Genomic DNA, 16,943 nt, shown 5'->3' with positions numbered 1-16,943 from the left:
ATTAAAGTGTAGGGAGCTCCTAATGTCAACAGTAAGGTTATTATATTTTTGTTTTTATTTCCATTCGTTTTTTTTGTTTTTTCTTTCCAAATCAGTTTAGTTTCAGTGAGTTTTCAGACCTGATTTTCTAGTTTTTATTTAGTTTAACTTCGTTTGTATATTATTTAGTTTCAGTTTTAGGTTTAGTGTTAGGGACAGAAAGCATGAGTGGGAACCTAGGAGGCATTTGGGATATATTGTTTTTTGTTTGTTTTTGGGTTGTTACTTTATGCAACTGCACATAAGGTCAAAGACAGAAGAGAAAGCGAGACATCTCACTGACACATTTTTTTCTGGTCGGGCAGGTATGGCGACTAGGGAGAGGACACAAAGTAGACCAGAGCCAGCTGTTCCCTCTCTCCTGTGAGCATGTCAGATATTATGGAGGAACTGTGTGTCATGCCCTGATCTGTTTCACCTGTCCTTGTGATTGTCTCCACCCCCTCCCGGTGTCGCCTGTGTTTCCTGTCTCTCTGTGCCAGTTCATCTTGTATGTTAGTCAAGTCAACCAGCATGTTTTTCCCATACTCCTTTTGCTCTTCTCTTTTTGATAGTCGTCCTGGTTTTGACCCCTGCCTGACTCTGGACTCTGAACTGGTTTTGACCTCTGCCTGACTCTGGACTCTGAACTGGTTTTGACCTCTGCCTGACTCTGGACTCTGAACTGGTTTTGACCCCTGCCTGACTCTGGACTCTGAACTGGTTTTGACCCCTGCCTGACTCTGGACTCTGAACTGGTTTTGACCTCTGCCTGACTCTGGACTCTGAACTGGTTTTGACCCCTGCCTGACTCTGGACTCTGAACTGGTTTTGACCCCTGCCTGACTCTGGACTCTGAACTGGTTTTGACCCCTGCCTGACTCTGGACTCTGAACTGGTTTTGACCTCTGCCTGACTCTGGACTCTGAACTGGTTTTGACCCCTGCCTGACTCTGGACTCTGAACTGGTTTTGACCCCTGCCTGACTCTGGACTCTGAACTGGTTTTGACCCCTGCCTGACTCTGGACTCTGAACTGGTTTTGACCTCTGCCTGACTCTGGACTCTGAACTGGTTTTGACCCCTGCCTGACTCTGGACTCTGAACTGGTTTTGACCCCTGCCTGACTCTGGACTCTGAACTGGTTTTGACCTCTGCCTGACTCTGGACTCTGAACTGGTTTTGACCCCTGCCTGACTCTGGACTCTGAACTGGTTTTGACCTCTGCCTGACTCTGGACTCTGAACTGGTTTTGACCCCTGCCTGACTCTGGACTCTGAACTGGTTTTGACCTCTGCCTGACTCTGGACTCTGAACTGGTTTTGACCCCTGCCTGACTCTGGACTCTGAACTGGTTTTGACCCCTGCCTGACTCTGGACTCTGAACTGGTTTTGACCCCTGCCTGACTCTGGACTCTGAACTGGTTTTGACCCCTGCCTGACTCTGGACTCTGAACTGGTTTTGACCCCTGCCTGACTCTGGACTCTGAACTGGTTTTGACCCCTGCCTGACTCTGGACTCTGAACTGGTTTTGACCCCTGCCTGACTCTGGACTCTGAACTGGTTTTGACCCCTGCCTGACTCTGGACTCTGAACTGGTTTTGACCCCTGCCTGACTCTGGACTCTGAACTGGTTTTGACCCCTGCCTGACTCTGGACTCTGAACTGGTTTTGACCCCTGCCTGACTCTGGACTCTGAACTGGTTTTGACCCCTGCCTGACTCTGGACTCTGAACTGGTTTTGACCCCTGCCTGACTCTGGACTCTGAACTGGTTTTGACCCCTGCCTGACTCTGGACTCTGAACTGGTTTTGACCTCTGCCTGACTCTGGACTCTGAACTGGTTTTGACCCCTGCCTGACTCTGGACTCTGAACTGGTTTTGACCCCTGCCTGACTCTGGACTCTGAACTGGTTTTGACCTCTGCCTGACTCTGGACTCTGAACTGGTTTTGACCCCTGCCTGACTCTGGACTCTGAACTGGTTTTGACCTCTGCCTGACTCTGGACTCTGAACTGGTTTTGACCCCTGCCTGACTCTGGACTCTGAACTGGTTTTGACCCCTGCCTGACTCTGGACTCTGAACTGGTTTTGACCTCTGCCTGACTCTGGACTCTGAACTGGTTTTGACCCCTGCCTGACTCTGGACTCTGAACTGGTTTTGACCCCTGCCTGACTCTGGACTCTGAACTGGTTTTGACCCCTGCCTGACTCTGGACTCTGAACTGGTTTTGACCTCTGCCTGACTCTGGACTCTGAACTGGTTTTGACCCCTGCCTGACTCTGGACTCTGAACTGGTTTTGACCCCTGCCTGACTCTGGACTCTGAACTGGTTTTGACCCCTGCCTGACTCTGGACTCTGAACTGGTTTTGACCTCTGCCTGACTCTGGACTCTGAACTGGTTTTGACCCCTGCCTGACTCTGGACTCTGAACTGGTTTTGACCCCTGCCTGACTCTGGACTCTGAACTGGTTTTGACCTCTGCCTGACTCTGGACTCTGAACTGGTTTTGACCCCTGCCTGACTCTGGACTCTGAACTGGTTTTGACCTCTGCCTGACTCTGGACTCTGAACTGGTTTTGACCCCTGCCTGACTCTGGACTCTGAACTGGTTTTGACCTCTGCCTGACTCTGGACTCTGAACTGGTTTTGACCCCTGCCTGACTCTGGACTCTGAACTGGTTTTGACCCCTGCCTGACTCTGGACTCTGAACTGGTTTTGACCCCTGCCTGACTCTGGACTCTGAACTGGTTTTGACCCCTGCCTGACTCTGGACTCTGAACTGGTTTTGACCCCTGCCTGACTCTGGACTCTGAACTGGTTTTGACCCCTGCCTGACTCTGGACTCTGAACTGGTTTTGACCCCTGCCTGACTCTGGACTCTGAACTGGTTTTGACCCCTGCCTGACTCTGGACTCTGAACTGGTTTTGACCCCTGCCTGACTCTGGACTCTGAACTGGTTTTGACCCCTGCCTGACTCTGGACTCTGAACTGGTTTTGACCCCTGCCTGACTCTGGACTCTGAACTGGTTTTGACCCCTGCCTGACTCTGGACTCTGAACTGGTTTTGACCCTTTTGCCTGTCCACGACCATTCTCTTGCCTTACCCTATTGGATTAATAAATATTGTAAGACCCCAACCATCTGCCTCCTGTGTCTGCATCTGGGTCTCGCCTTGTGTCATGATATCATGAGCTCATGCGGGAAAGCATGCTCACGCGAGAGAGGGAATGCCCACTTACACAGACGGAACCTTAAAAAACATTTAAATGGTAAATGGCCTGAGTAAACTATCTTATTTATCCACCATATTTGATAAGGTGATGGGTCAAGTCATCGGTTAGGTTAGCCCTTCTCATGACGCCAATGCTATATTGGAGTAATTCCACATTCCACACGTCAAGTGTGAAACGCTCTATCTAGAAACAATTGATCCTGGATTGCTATACGGTTTTGGAAACCCTGAACGCTCAACTTAATTATAATCCAAAATACCTTTACACTTGCTGTTTTACCACAGATAATTTTTTTGTGTAACACAGTTTTGAATTGACAGGTTTTTTAGTTCCCTCCCGAGTTTCCATTAGCTCAGGAAGTGCAACACAAAACACCTCTGTGGGAATCTGTGTTAAAACGGTGCACAGTAAGTGTATCTTTGTATTTGTAAAATTATTTTGGTGATATGAAAATAATTCAGAGTTTTCTAAAACTGCATTGAACACAGTGATTAACGGTTAATCAGAGTGTCGGGACTGTTGTACACAGTGGCCCTGCTGTGGTCAGTTCAAATGAAAACCATATGGCTGTGTAGCTTTGCGTAAGATGGGTTCTCGAGGGCTAAGGTTAGGTTCAAATCTTTAAGTCATTATCTGTGACTTGGATTTAAAAGGAATCGTGCGCCAATACGGTGGAAGGATTTTTTTGTACTTAAGTAGTACACGTAAGAAGAATCAAGTTAACTAACTAGACATTTTTCCGTGATAGCTAGTGATAGTGATGCACACGCTAGGACTATTTAAAACATGGCTATATACTAGCAGCATTTACCCTCCAGATTCAGTAGCTTGAAACCCCATTAGATTTTTGCCCAAAGTTGAGAAAAAAACTCAAACTGAACATAATTCATTAGGGTTATTATTTTAGTTTGTTTTGGAGTCAAATATAATATTGTCAGTATCATTTTTGTTTATTTTCGTTTACTTTTCATGATTTGTTTTCGTTTACTATAATAACCTTGGTTCACAGAGCATTTCAGAGCTGCCATGTTGTAGAATGCTAGCACTCCAGGTAGCCCACAAACAAAACAAACCTATATATCTACAGAATCCCCTGTAATAATATAGAGTGAAGCTCTACCACACAGGAAATTATATTAAGATCAATTTCCTGTTTATCTGAGTACAAAATGCGCTTCCCTGAGTAAAGAAGTTTATCTCTGGAAATGACAATGACAATGTGCACAAGGACACATCAGTGTCCATATAGTTTCTATCTCCACAAATTAATTGGAAAACCACACACACAAGATATTAACCTTATATTGCACAAATATTACTGCTATTTTAGTTACAGCTCTTATGAAGGAAGCTTGCTGTTAGTTTATCTACAAGGTGGTTGCTTACTGCTACTATAGCATAATGATTACATTACAAGAGCAAAATATAATTTTGTTAGTATTGGCTATGTGATTTATTGACCAATAACCGGGTGTGAAATATTGTATCATTAAATTACTGTCAAAAACATAAATCATAGCTACCTGCTACACAACCCTGGCCGATGCAACCCCCTTCACTAGCAGACACTGACAGGGCATGATTTCAGTTGGTAGTGATTGAGTCTTGAACCAAGCAGTTTCCATGCCACAGAGCTAAACTGAAGATAAGAGGACCTTTGCTTCCTATCTTTATTTCCTCATTATCTTTCCTTGCCAGTCAGTTATACACTCCCAGTCATATAAGATACACATTTCCGTGTCTAAAATAAAACGTCTGACAATACTGCCACTCCTATTTGCCACATCTTCAATTTATGCCTACTTGAAAGTGTGGGCCCTCAGGCCTCATTCCGCAACCCAAGAATAGTAAAGCCTCCTTTACTGGCTCAAATAGCCGACCAATCAGCCTGTTACCAACCCTAAACTTCTGGAAAAAATTGCGTTTGACCAGATACAATGCTATTTTACAGTAAACAAACTGACAACAGACTTTCAGCATGCTTATAGGGAAGGACACTCAACAAGAACAGCACTTACACAAATGACTGGCTTTGATAAAATGATTGTGGGGGCTGTCTTGTTAGACCTCAGTGCAGCTTTTGACATCATTGATCATAGTCTGCTGCTGGAAAAACGTATTTGTTATAGCTTTACACCCTCTGCTACAATATGGATAAAGAGTTACTTGTCTAACAGAACACAGAGGTTCTTTAATAGAAGCCTTTCAAACATAATCCAGGTAGAATAAGGAATTTCCCAAGGTAGCTGTTTAGGCCTCTTGCTTTTTTCAATTTTTACTAACGACATACCACTGACTTAAAGCCAGAGTGTTTATCTATGTGGATGACTCAACACTATACTCGTCAGCTACTACAGCGACTGAAATGACTGCAACACTCAACAAAGATCTGCAGTTAGTTTCAGAGTGGGTGGCAAGGAACAAGTTATCCCTAAATATTTCTAAAACTAAAAACATTGTATTTGGGACAAAACATTCACTTAACCTCAACAAAATCTTGTAATAAATAATGTGGAAATGTAGCAAGTTGAGATGACTAAACTGCTTGGAGTAACTCTAGATTGTTAACTGTCATGGTCAAGACATATTGATACAATAGTAGCTAAGACAGGGAGAAGTCTGTCCATAATAAAGCGATGATAAAGCTTAACAACACTATCAACAAGGCAGGTCCTACAGGCCCTAGTTTTGTCGCACCTTGACTACTGTTCAGTTGTGTGGTCAGGTGCCACAAAAAAGGACTTAGGAAAATTGCAATTGGCTCAGAACAGGGCAGCACGGCTGGCGCTTAGATGTACACAGAGAGCTAATGTTAATAATATGCATGTCAATCTCTCCTGGCTCAAAGTGGAGGAGAGATTGACTTCAACACTACTTGTATTTATGAGAGGTATTGACATGTTGAATGCACCGAGCTGTCTGTCTAAACTACTGGCACACAGTTCGGACACCCATACATACACCACAAGACATGCAACCAGAGTAGAGGTCGACTGATTAATCGGAATCGCCAATAAATTAGGGCCGATTTCAAGTTTTCAATCGGAAATTGGTGTTTTTGGGTACCGATTTGCCGATTTTAATTTTTTAATTTTTTTAAAAATTATTAATATTATTGTTATTATTGATTTTTTACACCTTTATTTAACTAGGCAAGTGTTACAACTTCTAACAATGGTGAGTGGAGGAGTCAAGCGCAGAGAGCAGGTAATTCTGTACGTGGACATTTTATTCCAAAGACTGTGGAGCCACGGACATGCAAAACACCAGGGAGCATGAAACAACCCGTCCCAAAATACAACGGACTAAAACTGTCCGGAAAAATATCGATAACACTCATACACCAGGTAACAGAGAACAAGCCCGCACAAATACCCAGCGGGCCTAGTGCCCTTAAATAGCCTGCAAACAAACACTAACTTAAAACCCAATTAGCAAACTTAAATACTTATTTTCCACCATAATTTGCAAATAAATTCATAAAAAAATCCTACAATGTGATTTTCTGGATATTTTTTCCTAATTTTGTCTGTCATTGTTGAAGTGTACCTATGATGAAAATTACAGGCCTCTTTCATATTTTTAAGTGGGAGAACTTGCACAATTGGTGGCTGACTAAATACTTTTTTGCCCCACTGTAAATAAAAAAATTGGCCAATTAATCGGTATCGGCTTTTTTGTTCCTCCTCGTTGAAAAATCAGAATCTGTCGACCTCTACACCAGAGGTCTCTTCACAGTCTCCAAGTCCAGAACAGACTATGGGACGCACACAGTACTACATAGAGCCATTTTTTTTTTTTTATTTCACCTTTATTTAACCAGGCAAGTCAGTTAAGAACAAATTCTTATTTTCAATGACGGCCTGGGAACAGTGGGTTAACTGCCTGTTCAGGGGCAGAACGACAGATTTGTACCTTGTCAGCTCGGGGGTTTGAACTCGCAACCTTCCGGTTACTAGTCCAACTCTCTAACCACTAGGCTACCCTGCCGCCCCATGACAACATGGAACTCTATTCCACATCAAGTAACTGATGCAAGCAGTAAAGTTAGATTAAAACAACACATTATCAAACAGTGGGGACTGTGAAGCAACACATATATAGACACAGACAAATCATTCACACACACACGGCAACATACACACACGGATTTAATACTGTAGATATGTGGTAGTGGTGGAGTAGGGGCCTGAGGGCACATAGTGTGCTGTGAAATCTGTGAATGTATTGCAATGTTTTTAAAATGGTATAAACTTCCTTAATTTTGCTGGACCCCAGGAAGAGTAGCTGCTGTCTTGGGGATCCATAATAAATATAAATACAAAGTATGACGCTAAAAGCTTGGCACACCTGTATTTGGGGAGTTTTTCCCATTCTTCTCTGCGGATCCTCTCAAGCTCTGTCAGGTTGGACAAGGAGTGTCACTTCACAGCTATTTTCAGGTCTCTCCAGAGATGTTCGATTGGGTCCAAGTCAGGGCTCTGGCTGAGCCACTCAAGAACATTTAGAGACTTGTCCCGAAGCCAATCCTGCGCTGTCTTGGCTGTGTGCTTAGGGTCGTTGTCCTGTTGGAAGGTGAACGTTCACCCCAGTCTGAAGTCGTGAGTGCTCTGGAGCAGGTTTTCATCAAGGATCTCTCTGTACTTTGCTCTGTTCATCTTTCCTTCGATCCTGACTAGTCTCCCAGTCCCTGCGGCTGAAAACATTCTCACAGCATGATGCTGCCATCACCATGCTTCGCCGTAGGGATGATGCCAGGTTTCCTCCAGATGTGAATCTTGGCATTCAGGCCAAAGAGTTCAATCTTGGTTTCATCAGACCAGAACATCTTGTTTCTCATGGTCTGAGAGTCTTTAGGTTCTTTTTGGCAAACTTCAAGCGGGCTGTCATGTGCCTTTTACTGAGGAGTGGCTTCTGTCTGGCCACTCTACCTCTACCAAGGCCTGATTGGTGGAGTGCTGCAGAGATGGTTCTCCCATTTCCACAGAGGAACTCTGGAGCTCTTTCAGAGTGACCATCGGATCTTGGTCACCTCCCTGACCAAGGCCTTTCCCCCAATTGCTCAGTTTGGCCGGGCAGCCAGCTCTAGGAAGAGACTTGGTAGTTCCAGACTTCTTCCATTTAAGAGTGATGGAGGATACTGTGTTCTTGGGGACCTTCAATGGTGCAGAAATGTTTTGTCACCCTTCACCAGATCTGTGCCTCACCACAATCCTGTCTCAGAGCTCTACAGACAATTCCTTCAACCTCATGGTTTGGTTTTTGCTCTGACATGCACTGTCAACTGTGGAACCTTATATAGACAGGTGTGTGCCTTTCCAAATCATGTCTAATCAATTGAATTTACCACAGGTGGACTCCAATTAAGTTGTAGAAACATCTCAAGGATGATCAATGGAAACAGAATGCACCTGAGCTCAATTTCGAGCCTCACAGCAAAGGGTCTGAATAGTTATGTAAATAAGGTATATTTTAAAAATGTTTTAATACATTTGCAAAAACTTCAAAAAACTGTTTTTGCTTTGTCATTATGGGGTATTGTGTGTAAATTGAGAATTTTTGTAATTTTCAAAATTCATTTTAGAATAAGGCTGTTACGTAACATAATGTGGAACAATTCAAGGGGTCTGAATACTTTCCGAATGCACTGTATGTACTCTCGGTCAGTGTTTTCCAGGATTACTTTATATGTTCATATGAGTATCTGTATGATCAGATGTGTGTAATGTATCTATGTCAGTGTTTGTTTGTGTCTGAATGTTAGTGGGAGATCCTGTGGGAGAGGTTACCAGGCTACTCTGCACCACTGTGAAGACAAATGCTTTCTGGTTTCTCTGGGTATCCCTTTCAGGGCTATAAGTAGCAACCAGTGTGTGATTTCACTCTGTGTGTGTTGCTGCACAGGGGCATTGCGGAAAATTATCGGGTAAACTAATTTCTACTCTCTGGTCACAAGCACAATCTCTCTGAGCTGTGTGAGTTTGAGTCAGTAGTGTTAAAAAGTTGCATCTGAATCCATCTATCCTTCATGATTAAAATACTATACTGTAGGTCGACTAACTCCTGACCATGTAAATCATATTGAATGTTCAATAGCCATCAATCCCCTCTACCAAGACCTCAGCTAAATCATAATCTGTACTCATCCAAACTACCATATCATCTGTGGTAGAATTCAATCATGTAATCAGTGTTACCTAATCATTTATTAACAATGGTGCAATTTAGAGAAACAAAGGCTTCAACAGAACAGTGTACCGGCAGTTTACCAACAGGTTGTCAACAGTGTGCCAGTCTGTTGACCCAGACTGCTGACTGAGCCAACCCTGAGAGACTATTGGGTTCAGCCTCTGTGTCTTAGTGTGTTATTGAGCAAACTGATGAGCTGCTCCAGCCTATCTCTCTCTGTCTGTCAGACTGTTTCTCCCTCTGGGGAAGTACTGAGTGTTGTACTGTGGATGATGTCCTATTTTTCCCAGCATTAGGGCCTGTCCTGCACTGCTTCTGCTCTGTTTCGCTGGCCGGCCAATACTGCACTCACTGCTCCTGGCGTGGTCACACACTCATGCATAGGGCGGCAGATAGCCTAGTGGTTAGAGCGTTGGTGTCATGCCCTGACCTTAGAGATCTTTATTTATTCTCTATGTTTGGTTAGGTCAGGGTGTGACTCGGGTGGGAGGATCTATGTTTTCTATTTCTTTGTTGTTTTTGCCTAGTGTGGTTCCCAATCAGATGCAGCTGTCTATCGTTGTCTCTGATTGGGGATCATTTTTAAGTTGTAATTTTCCGTTTGGGTTTTGTGGGTGTTGTTTTCTGTTTTGTATCTGTGCCTGACGGAACTGTTCACTTTCGTATTTGTATTTGTTATTTTTGTTTGAGTGATTCTTGACAATAAAGATCATGAACACTTTCCACGCTGCGCCTTGGTCTCCTTCTTCAACCCACGAGAGTCGTTACAGAACACCCCACCAAAAAAGGACCAAGCAGCGTGGCCAGGAGGAGCAGGGATCCTGGGCCCGGGAGAAAAGGGAGTGGAGGACATCCTGGACCTGGGAGGAGGTAATGGCAGGGGACAAGACCCTGCCAAGGAAGCAGGCGGAGGCAGTGAAAGAGGAATGACGAAGATATGAGGAGTCAAGGCAATGACGGAAGCACGAGAGGCAGCCCCAAAACATTTTTGGGGGGGGACACGGGGAGATTGGCGGAGGTAGGGTTTAGACCTGAGCCAACTCCCGTGCTTACCGTGGGGAGCGTGTGACTGGTCAGGCACCGTGTTATGCAGTGATGCGCACGGTGTCTCCAGTACACATTCATAGCCTGGTGCGCTCTGTTCCAGCTCCCCGCAGTTGCCATGCTAGAGTGGGCATTCAGCCAGGACGGATTGTGCAGCTCAGCGCTCCTGGCCTCCGGTGCGTCTCTTTGGTCCAGGATATCCTGCGCCAGCTCTACGCATGATATCCCCAGTTCGCCAGCACAGCTCAGTGCGGCCTGTTCCAGCTCCCCGCACTTGCCATGCTACAGGGGGGATTCGGCCAGGACGCGTTGTGCCAGCTCTGCCCTCCAGACCTCCAGTGCGCCTCCACGGCCCAGCATATCCTGCGCAGGCTCTACGCACTATGCCTCCAGTGCGCCTTCATAGCCCAGTATCCCTCAACATAACCAAGACTAAGGAGATGATTGTGGACAACAGGAAAAGAGCACCGAGCACGCCCCCATTCTCATCGACAGGGCTGTAATTGAGCAGGTTGAGAGCTTCAAGCTCCTTGGTGTTCACATAAACAACAAACTAGAATGGTCCAAACACACCAAGACAGTCATGAAGAGGGCACAACAAAGCCTATTCCCCCTCAGGAAACTAAAAAGATTTGGCATGGGTCCTGAGATCCTCAAAAGGTTCTACAGCTGCAACATCGAGAGCATCCTGACCGGTTGCATCACTGCCTGGTACTGCAATTGCTTGGCCTCCACTGGGGCAAAGCTGCCTGCCATTCAGGACCTCTACACCAGGCGGTGTCAGAGGAAGGCCCGACAGAGATGGCCGCCTCGCTTTGCGTTCCTAGGAAACTATGCAGTATTTTGTTTTTTTACCTGTTATTTCTCACATTGGTACCCCAGGTAATCTTAGGGTTCATTTACATACAGTCGGGAGGAACTACTGAATACTAGAGCAACGTCAACTCACCATCATTACGACCAGGAATATGACTTTCCCGAAGCGGATCCTGTGTTTTGCCTTCCACCCAGGACAATGGATCGGATCCCAGCCGGCAACCCAAAACAACGACGCTGTAAAAGGGGCAAACGAAGCGGTTTTCTGGTCATGCTCCAGAGATGGGCACATCGCGCACCACTCCCTAGCATACTACTCACCAATGTCCAGTCTCTTGACAACAAGGTTGATGAAATCTGAGCAAGGGTAGCATTCCAGAGAGACATCAGAGACTGTAACGTTCTTTGCTTCACGGAAACATGGCTCACTCGAGAGACGCAATCGGTGCAGCCAGCTGGTTTCTTCACGCATCGCGCCGACAGAAACAAGCATGTTTCTGGTAAGAAGAGGGGCGGGGGGGTATGCCTTATGATTAACGAGACGTGGTGTGATCATAACAACATACAGGAACTCAAGTCCTTCTGTTCACCTGACTTAGAATTCCTCACAATCAAATGTCGACCGCATTATCTACCAAGGGAATTATCTTTGATTATAATCACAGCCGTATACTGTACCTACATGTACATACTACCTCAATAAGCCTGACTAACAGGTGTCTGAATATAGCCTTGCTACTGTTATTTTCAAATGTCTTTTTACTGTTGTTTAATTTCTTTACTTACCCCCGACACACACACACACACACACACACACACACACACACACACACACACACACACACACACACACACACACACACACACACACACACACACACACACACACACACACACACACACACACACCTTTATTTCGCACAATTGGTTAGAGCCTGTAAGTAAGCATTTCACTGTAAGGTGTATTTGGCGCACGTGACAATAATAAATTTGATTTGACTGTTTCTCCCTCTGGAGAAGTATTGAGTGTTCTACTGTGGATGATGGCCTATTCTTCCCAGCATTAGGGCCTGTCCTGCACTGCTTCTGCTCTGTTTCACTGGCTGGCCCATACTGCACTCACTGCCCCTGGCGTGCTCACACACTCATGCATGGGGCAGCAGATAGCCTAGTGGTTAGATTGTTGGGCCTGTAACCTAAAGGTTGCTTGATCGAAATAAAATCCGTTGTTCTGCCCCTGAACAAGGCAGTTAACCCACTGTTCCTAGGCTGTTGTAATTAAGAATTTGTTCTTAACTGTTAAATAAAGTTTAAAAAATGAAACCAGAAAGGACATGTTTTCAGCAGAGTAGAACAACCAGTAGCATTCCACACGTCTACTTTAGGGTTAAGTCTGAATGATCAGCATGAAACATAATCGACTACATAGTAAAGCTATTATTACTCTCTACTATCAACACAGACCTATATTTTGAACTATAGCCTAACATCACATCGGGCTGTCTGTAAATGCAGAAAGGAAATGCTTCAAGCCGAAGCCTAGAGTGAAGAGATATGGGCTCAGGCTGTGAATTGATTTATGTAAGTCCATATTCAGAGTTGTTAACTAAAACTATTCCACTGATCAATTTCCGTTATTTACTTTAGCTTGGATAATCAATAATCTACAGGGGTTTACTGCTCGCTGTCCTGATGCGTTGCTTTATTTCCTTTCGTTTTTGTCCTTTCAATTACATCCTTTCAGAATGTATTAATTCACCATAGGAAAGTAGATATCAATAGGTGATAAAAGTAGGTACAGAGTGCAGAAATCACACACAGGGTCACACAGAGGCCTTAAACCGTCACACAAGTCTAAGATAAGCCCTGTAAGCTTTTGATATCAGTTACTGTACAACCCATCACTGCATCACCACACCATGCATTTCTTAATGAGACAGTTAAAAAGAGGTATAAATATAAGCCAACAAAGGCCTCCTTGTATTCTCCCAAGGTTATCATTAATTCTAGTCTGAGTCCAATCTTTTTAAGGCCTTGTCTAAAATCACTTTAAAAATATATATGTATATATATTTACCTGGGCTTTTGGATAAATGAGTGTCACGCTTAGTTTCCCTGGCGTCCTTAGCAATGGTAACGACACACATTGTCTGTGGTAAGAAAAAAGAGCAGGAATACAGGGGTTGTTGTCGTCTTTAGTGTGAGAGTGTGAGTCCTGTCCCGTGTAAGGAAGGAGAAAAGGAGATGACAGAGCAGCACTCACTGAGTGAAGGGAGAAACATGAGAGTTCATGCAAAGTGTGCAGTTTGAATAGCACACTTGTCCCTCTCTCTCCCTAGGCCTCTTATCCTCTGCCTGGCAATGACAATTCTACCTGGCAATTTCAGGCTGTATCACATCCGGTTGTGATTGGGAGTCCCATAGGGTGGCGCACAATTGGCCCAGCATTGTCCAGGTTTGGCTGTCATTGTAATTAAGAATTTGTTCTTAACTGACTTGTCTAGTTAGATAAAGGTAACAAAAAATAATATATATATAAAATGATTGCTTAGATAGCCAAACAAACACCTTACATAGCAATTCAATTAAAAGGGTTGCAATTAAATTAAAGTGTTAATGAGAATTACACATCTTTCAAATCAAGATAATCCTAACTGAGCAAATCACAGAATACTCACAGTACTCTCTCTCTACTTCCCTCTCTCAACTATCTCCTTCTCTCACTGCAGCTGTGGATAACGTGTTAGCCCAGCAGGGAAGTCCTTTGTTCCTCCAGACCTGCATTCGATTAGAGATCCTCCACCTAATCACAATGTGAATAACACCCATCACACATGACTGCAGTGTAACTTCTGAACAAAACCACATGGTTCACCATGTTCACCACTAACAGAGACAATTTAAGAAACATCATGTTGTAAAAAATAGATTCAAATGAAAGATGCTGTTTTTATCTCACCAACCAATTGTCTCAACACCTCAATCACACACACAGCCCTCTGGCTGCAACACCTCAATCACACACACAGCCCTCTGGCTGCAACACCTCTCATCAGTCTATGCACTTTGTAGGCTACAACACCTCAATCACACACACAGCCCTCTGGCTACAACACCTCAATCACACACACAGCCCTCTGGCTGCAACACCTCTCATCAGTCTCTGCACTTTGTAGGCTACAACACCTCAATCACACACACAGCCCTCTGGCTACAACACCTCTCATCAGTCTATGCACTTTGTAGGCTACAACACCTCAATCACACACACAGCCCTCTGGCTACAACACCTCAATCACACACACAGCCCTCTGGCTGCAACACCTCTCATCAGTCTATGCACTTTGTAGGCTACAACACCTCAATCACACACACAGCCCTCTGGCTACAACACCTCAATCACACACACAGCCCTCTGGCTGCAACACCTCTCATCAGTCTATGCACTTTGTAGGCTACAACACCTCAATCACACACACAGCCCTCTGGCTACAACAGCTCAATCACACACACAGCCCTCTGGCTGCAACACCTCTCATCAGTCTCTGCACTTTGTAGGCTACAACACCTCAATCACACACACAGCCCTCTGGCTACAACACCTCAATCACACACACAGCCCTCTGGCTGCAACACCTCTCATCAGTCTCTGCACTTTGTTGGCTGCAACACCTCTCATCAGTCTCTGCACTTTGTTGGCTGCAACACCTCTCATCAGTCTCTGTACTTTGTAGGCTGCAACACCTCTCATCAGTCTCTGCACTTTGTTGGCTGCAACACCTCTCATCAGTCTCTGCACTTTGTTGGCTGCAACACCTCTCATCAGTCTCTGTACTTTGTAGGCTACAACACCTCAATCACACACACAGCCCTCTGGCTGCAACACCTCTCATCAGTCTCTGCACTTTGTAGGCTACAACACCTCAATCACACACACAGCCCTCTGGCTGCAACACCTCTCATCAGTCTATGCACTTTGTAGGCTACAACACCTCAATCACACACACAGCCCTCTGGCTACAACACCTCAATCACACACACAGCCCTCTGGCTGCAACACCTCTCATCAGTCTATGCACTTTGTAGGCTACAACACCTCAATCACACACACAGCCCTCTGGCTACAACAGCTCAATCACACACACAGCCCTCTGGCTGCAACACCTCTCATCAGTCTCTGCACTTTGTAGGCTACAACACCTCAATCACACACACAGCCCTCTGGCTACAACACCTCAATCACACACACAGCCCTCTGGCTGCAACACCTCTCATCAGTCTCTGCACTTTGTTGGCTGCAACACCTCTCATCAGTCTCTGCACTTTGTTGGCTGCAACACCTCTCATCAGTCTCTGTACTTTGTAGGCTGCAACACCTCTCATCAGTCTCTGCACTTTGTTGGCTGCAACACCTCTCATCAGTCTCTGCACTTTGTTGGCTGCAACACCTCTCATCAGTCTCTGTACTTTGTAGGCTGCAACACCTCTCATCAGTCTCTGCACTTTGTTGAGCCACCGGCTTTCACATGTACAGTGGAAACACATGGTGTGTAAATCCCAATCCCTTGGGCCAGAAGCCTGGCATGTGTGAGACAGTATTGAGAAAGAGAGGGGGGGAAGACAGAGATAGAGAGAGAGGGGTAGAGGGAAAGACAGAGAGAGAGAGGGGGTAGAGGGAAAGACAGAGAGATAGAGGGGGTAGAGGGAAAGACAGAGAGAGAGGGGGGTAGAGGGAAAGACAGAGAGAGAGAGGGGTAGAGGGAAAGACAGAGAGAGAGAGGGGGTAGAGGGAAAGAGAGAGAGAGGGGTAGAGGGAAAGACAGAGAGAGAGGGGGGTAGAGGGAAAGACAGAGAGAGAGGGGGGTAGAGGGAAAGACAGAGAGGGGGGGTAGAGGGAAAGACAGAGAGAGAGAGGGGTAGAGGGAAAGACAGAGAGAGAGGGGGGTAGAGGGAAAGACAGAGAGAGAGGGGGGTAGAGAGAAAGACAGAGAGAGGGGGGGTAGAGGGAAAGACAGAGAGAGAGCGGGGGTAGAGGGAAAGAGAGCGATAGGGGGTAGAGGGAAAGACAGAGAGAGAGAGGGGTAGAGGGAAAGACAGAGAGAGAGAGGGGTAGAGGGAAAGAGAGAGAGAGGGGTAGAGGGAATGACAGAGAGAGAGGGGGGTAGAGGGAAAGACAGAGAGAGAGAGGGGTAGAGGGAAAGACAGAGAGGGGGGGGGGGTAGAGGGAAAGACAGAGAGAGAGGGGGGTAGAGGGAAAGACAGAGAGGGGGGGGGGGTAGAGGGAAAGACAGAGAGAGAGAGGGGTAGAGGGAAAGACAGAGAGAGAGAGGGGTAGAGGGAAAGACAGAGGGGGGGGGGTAGAGGGAAAGACAGAGAGAGAGAGGGGTAGAGGGAAAGACAGAGAGGGGGGGGGTAGAGGGAAAGTAGAGGGAAAGACAGAGAGAGAGAGGGGTAGAGGGAAAGACAGAGAGAGAGAGGGGTAGAGGGAAAGACAGAGAGGGGGGGGTAGAGGGAAAGACAGAGAGAGAGGGGGGTAGAGGGAAAGACAGAGAGGGGGGGGTAGAGGGAGAGATGGATAGAGAGAGATAAAGAGAGGGATAGAGACATGGAGAAAGAGAGAGAGAGACAGACAGAGA

The 16,943-nt window shown here is 45.7% G+C and overlaps 1 protein-coding gene across 4 annotated transcripts in view; it reads right to left on the bottom strand.

The window, feature by feature from the left end:
• Window positions 1-16,943, bottom strand: part of LOC110523005 (capping protein inhibiting regulator of actin dynamics) — a 37,386-nt gene that overhangs the window by 8,126 nt on the left and 12,317 nt on the right. The window contains exon 1 of one of the 4 annotated variants that reach the window (XM_090236013.1): window positions 13,385-13,479. The exons of 2 other annotated variants lie outside the window; for them this stretch is intronic. In XM_090236013.1, the coding sequence (XP_090092139.1) occupies window positions 13,385-13,454 (70 nt within the window). In that variant the 5' untranslated portion in view covers window positions 13,455-13,479. Of the gene's footprint in view, window positions 1-4,781; window positions 4,925-13,384; window positions 13,480-16,943 lie in introns of those variants that run through there. One more of the 4 variants, XM_090236015.1, reaches the window with a different exon arrangement.

Source organism: Oncorhynchus mykiss, chromosome 5 (assembly GCF_057628025.1).
Source record: "Oncorhynchus mykiss isolate SJ-2025 chromosome 5, ASM5762802v1, whole genome shotgun sequence".
Classification (NCBI taxonomy): domain Eukaryota; kingdom Metazoa; phylum Chordata; class Actinopteri; order Salmoniformes; family Salmonidae; genus Oncorhynchus; species Oncorhynchus mykiss.
Note: the sequence above shows the minus strand (reverse complement) of the source record. Positions and strands in the feature narration are given on the sequence as shown.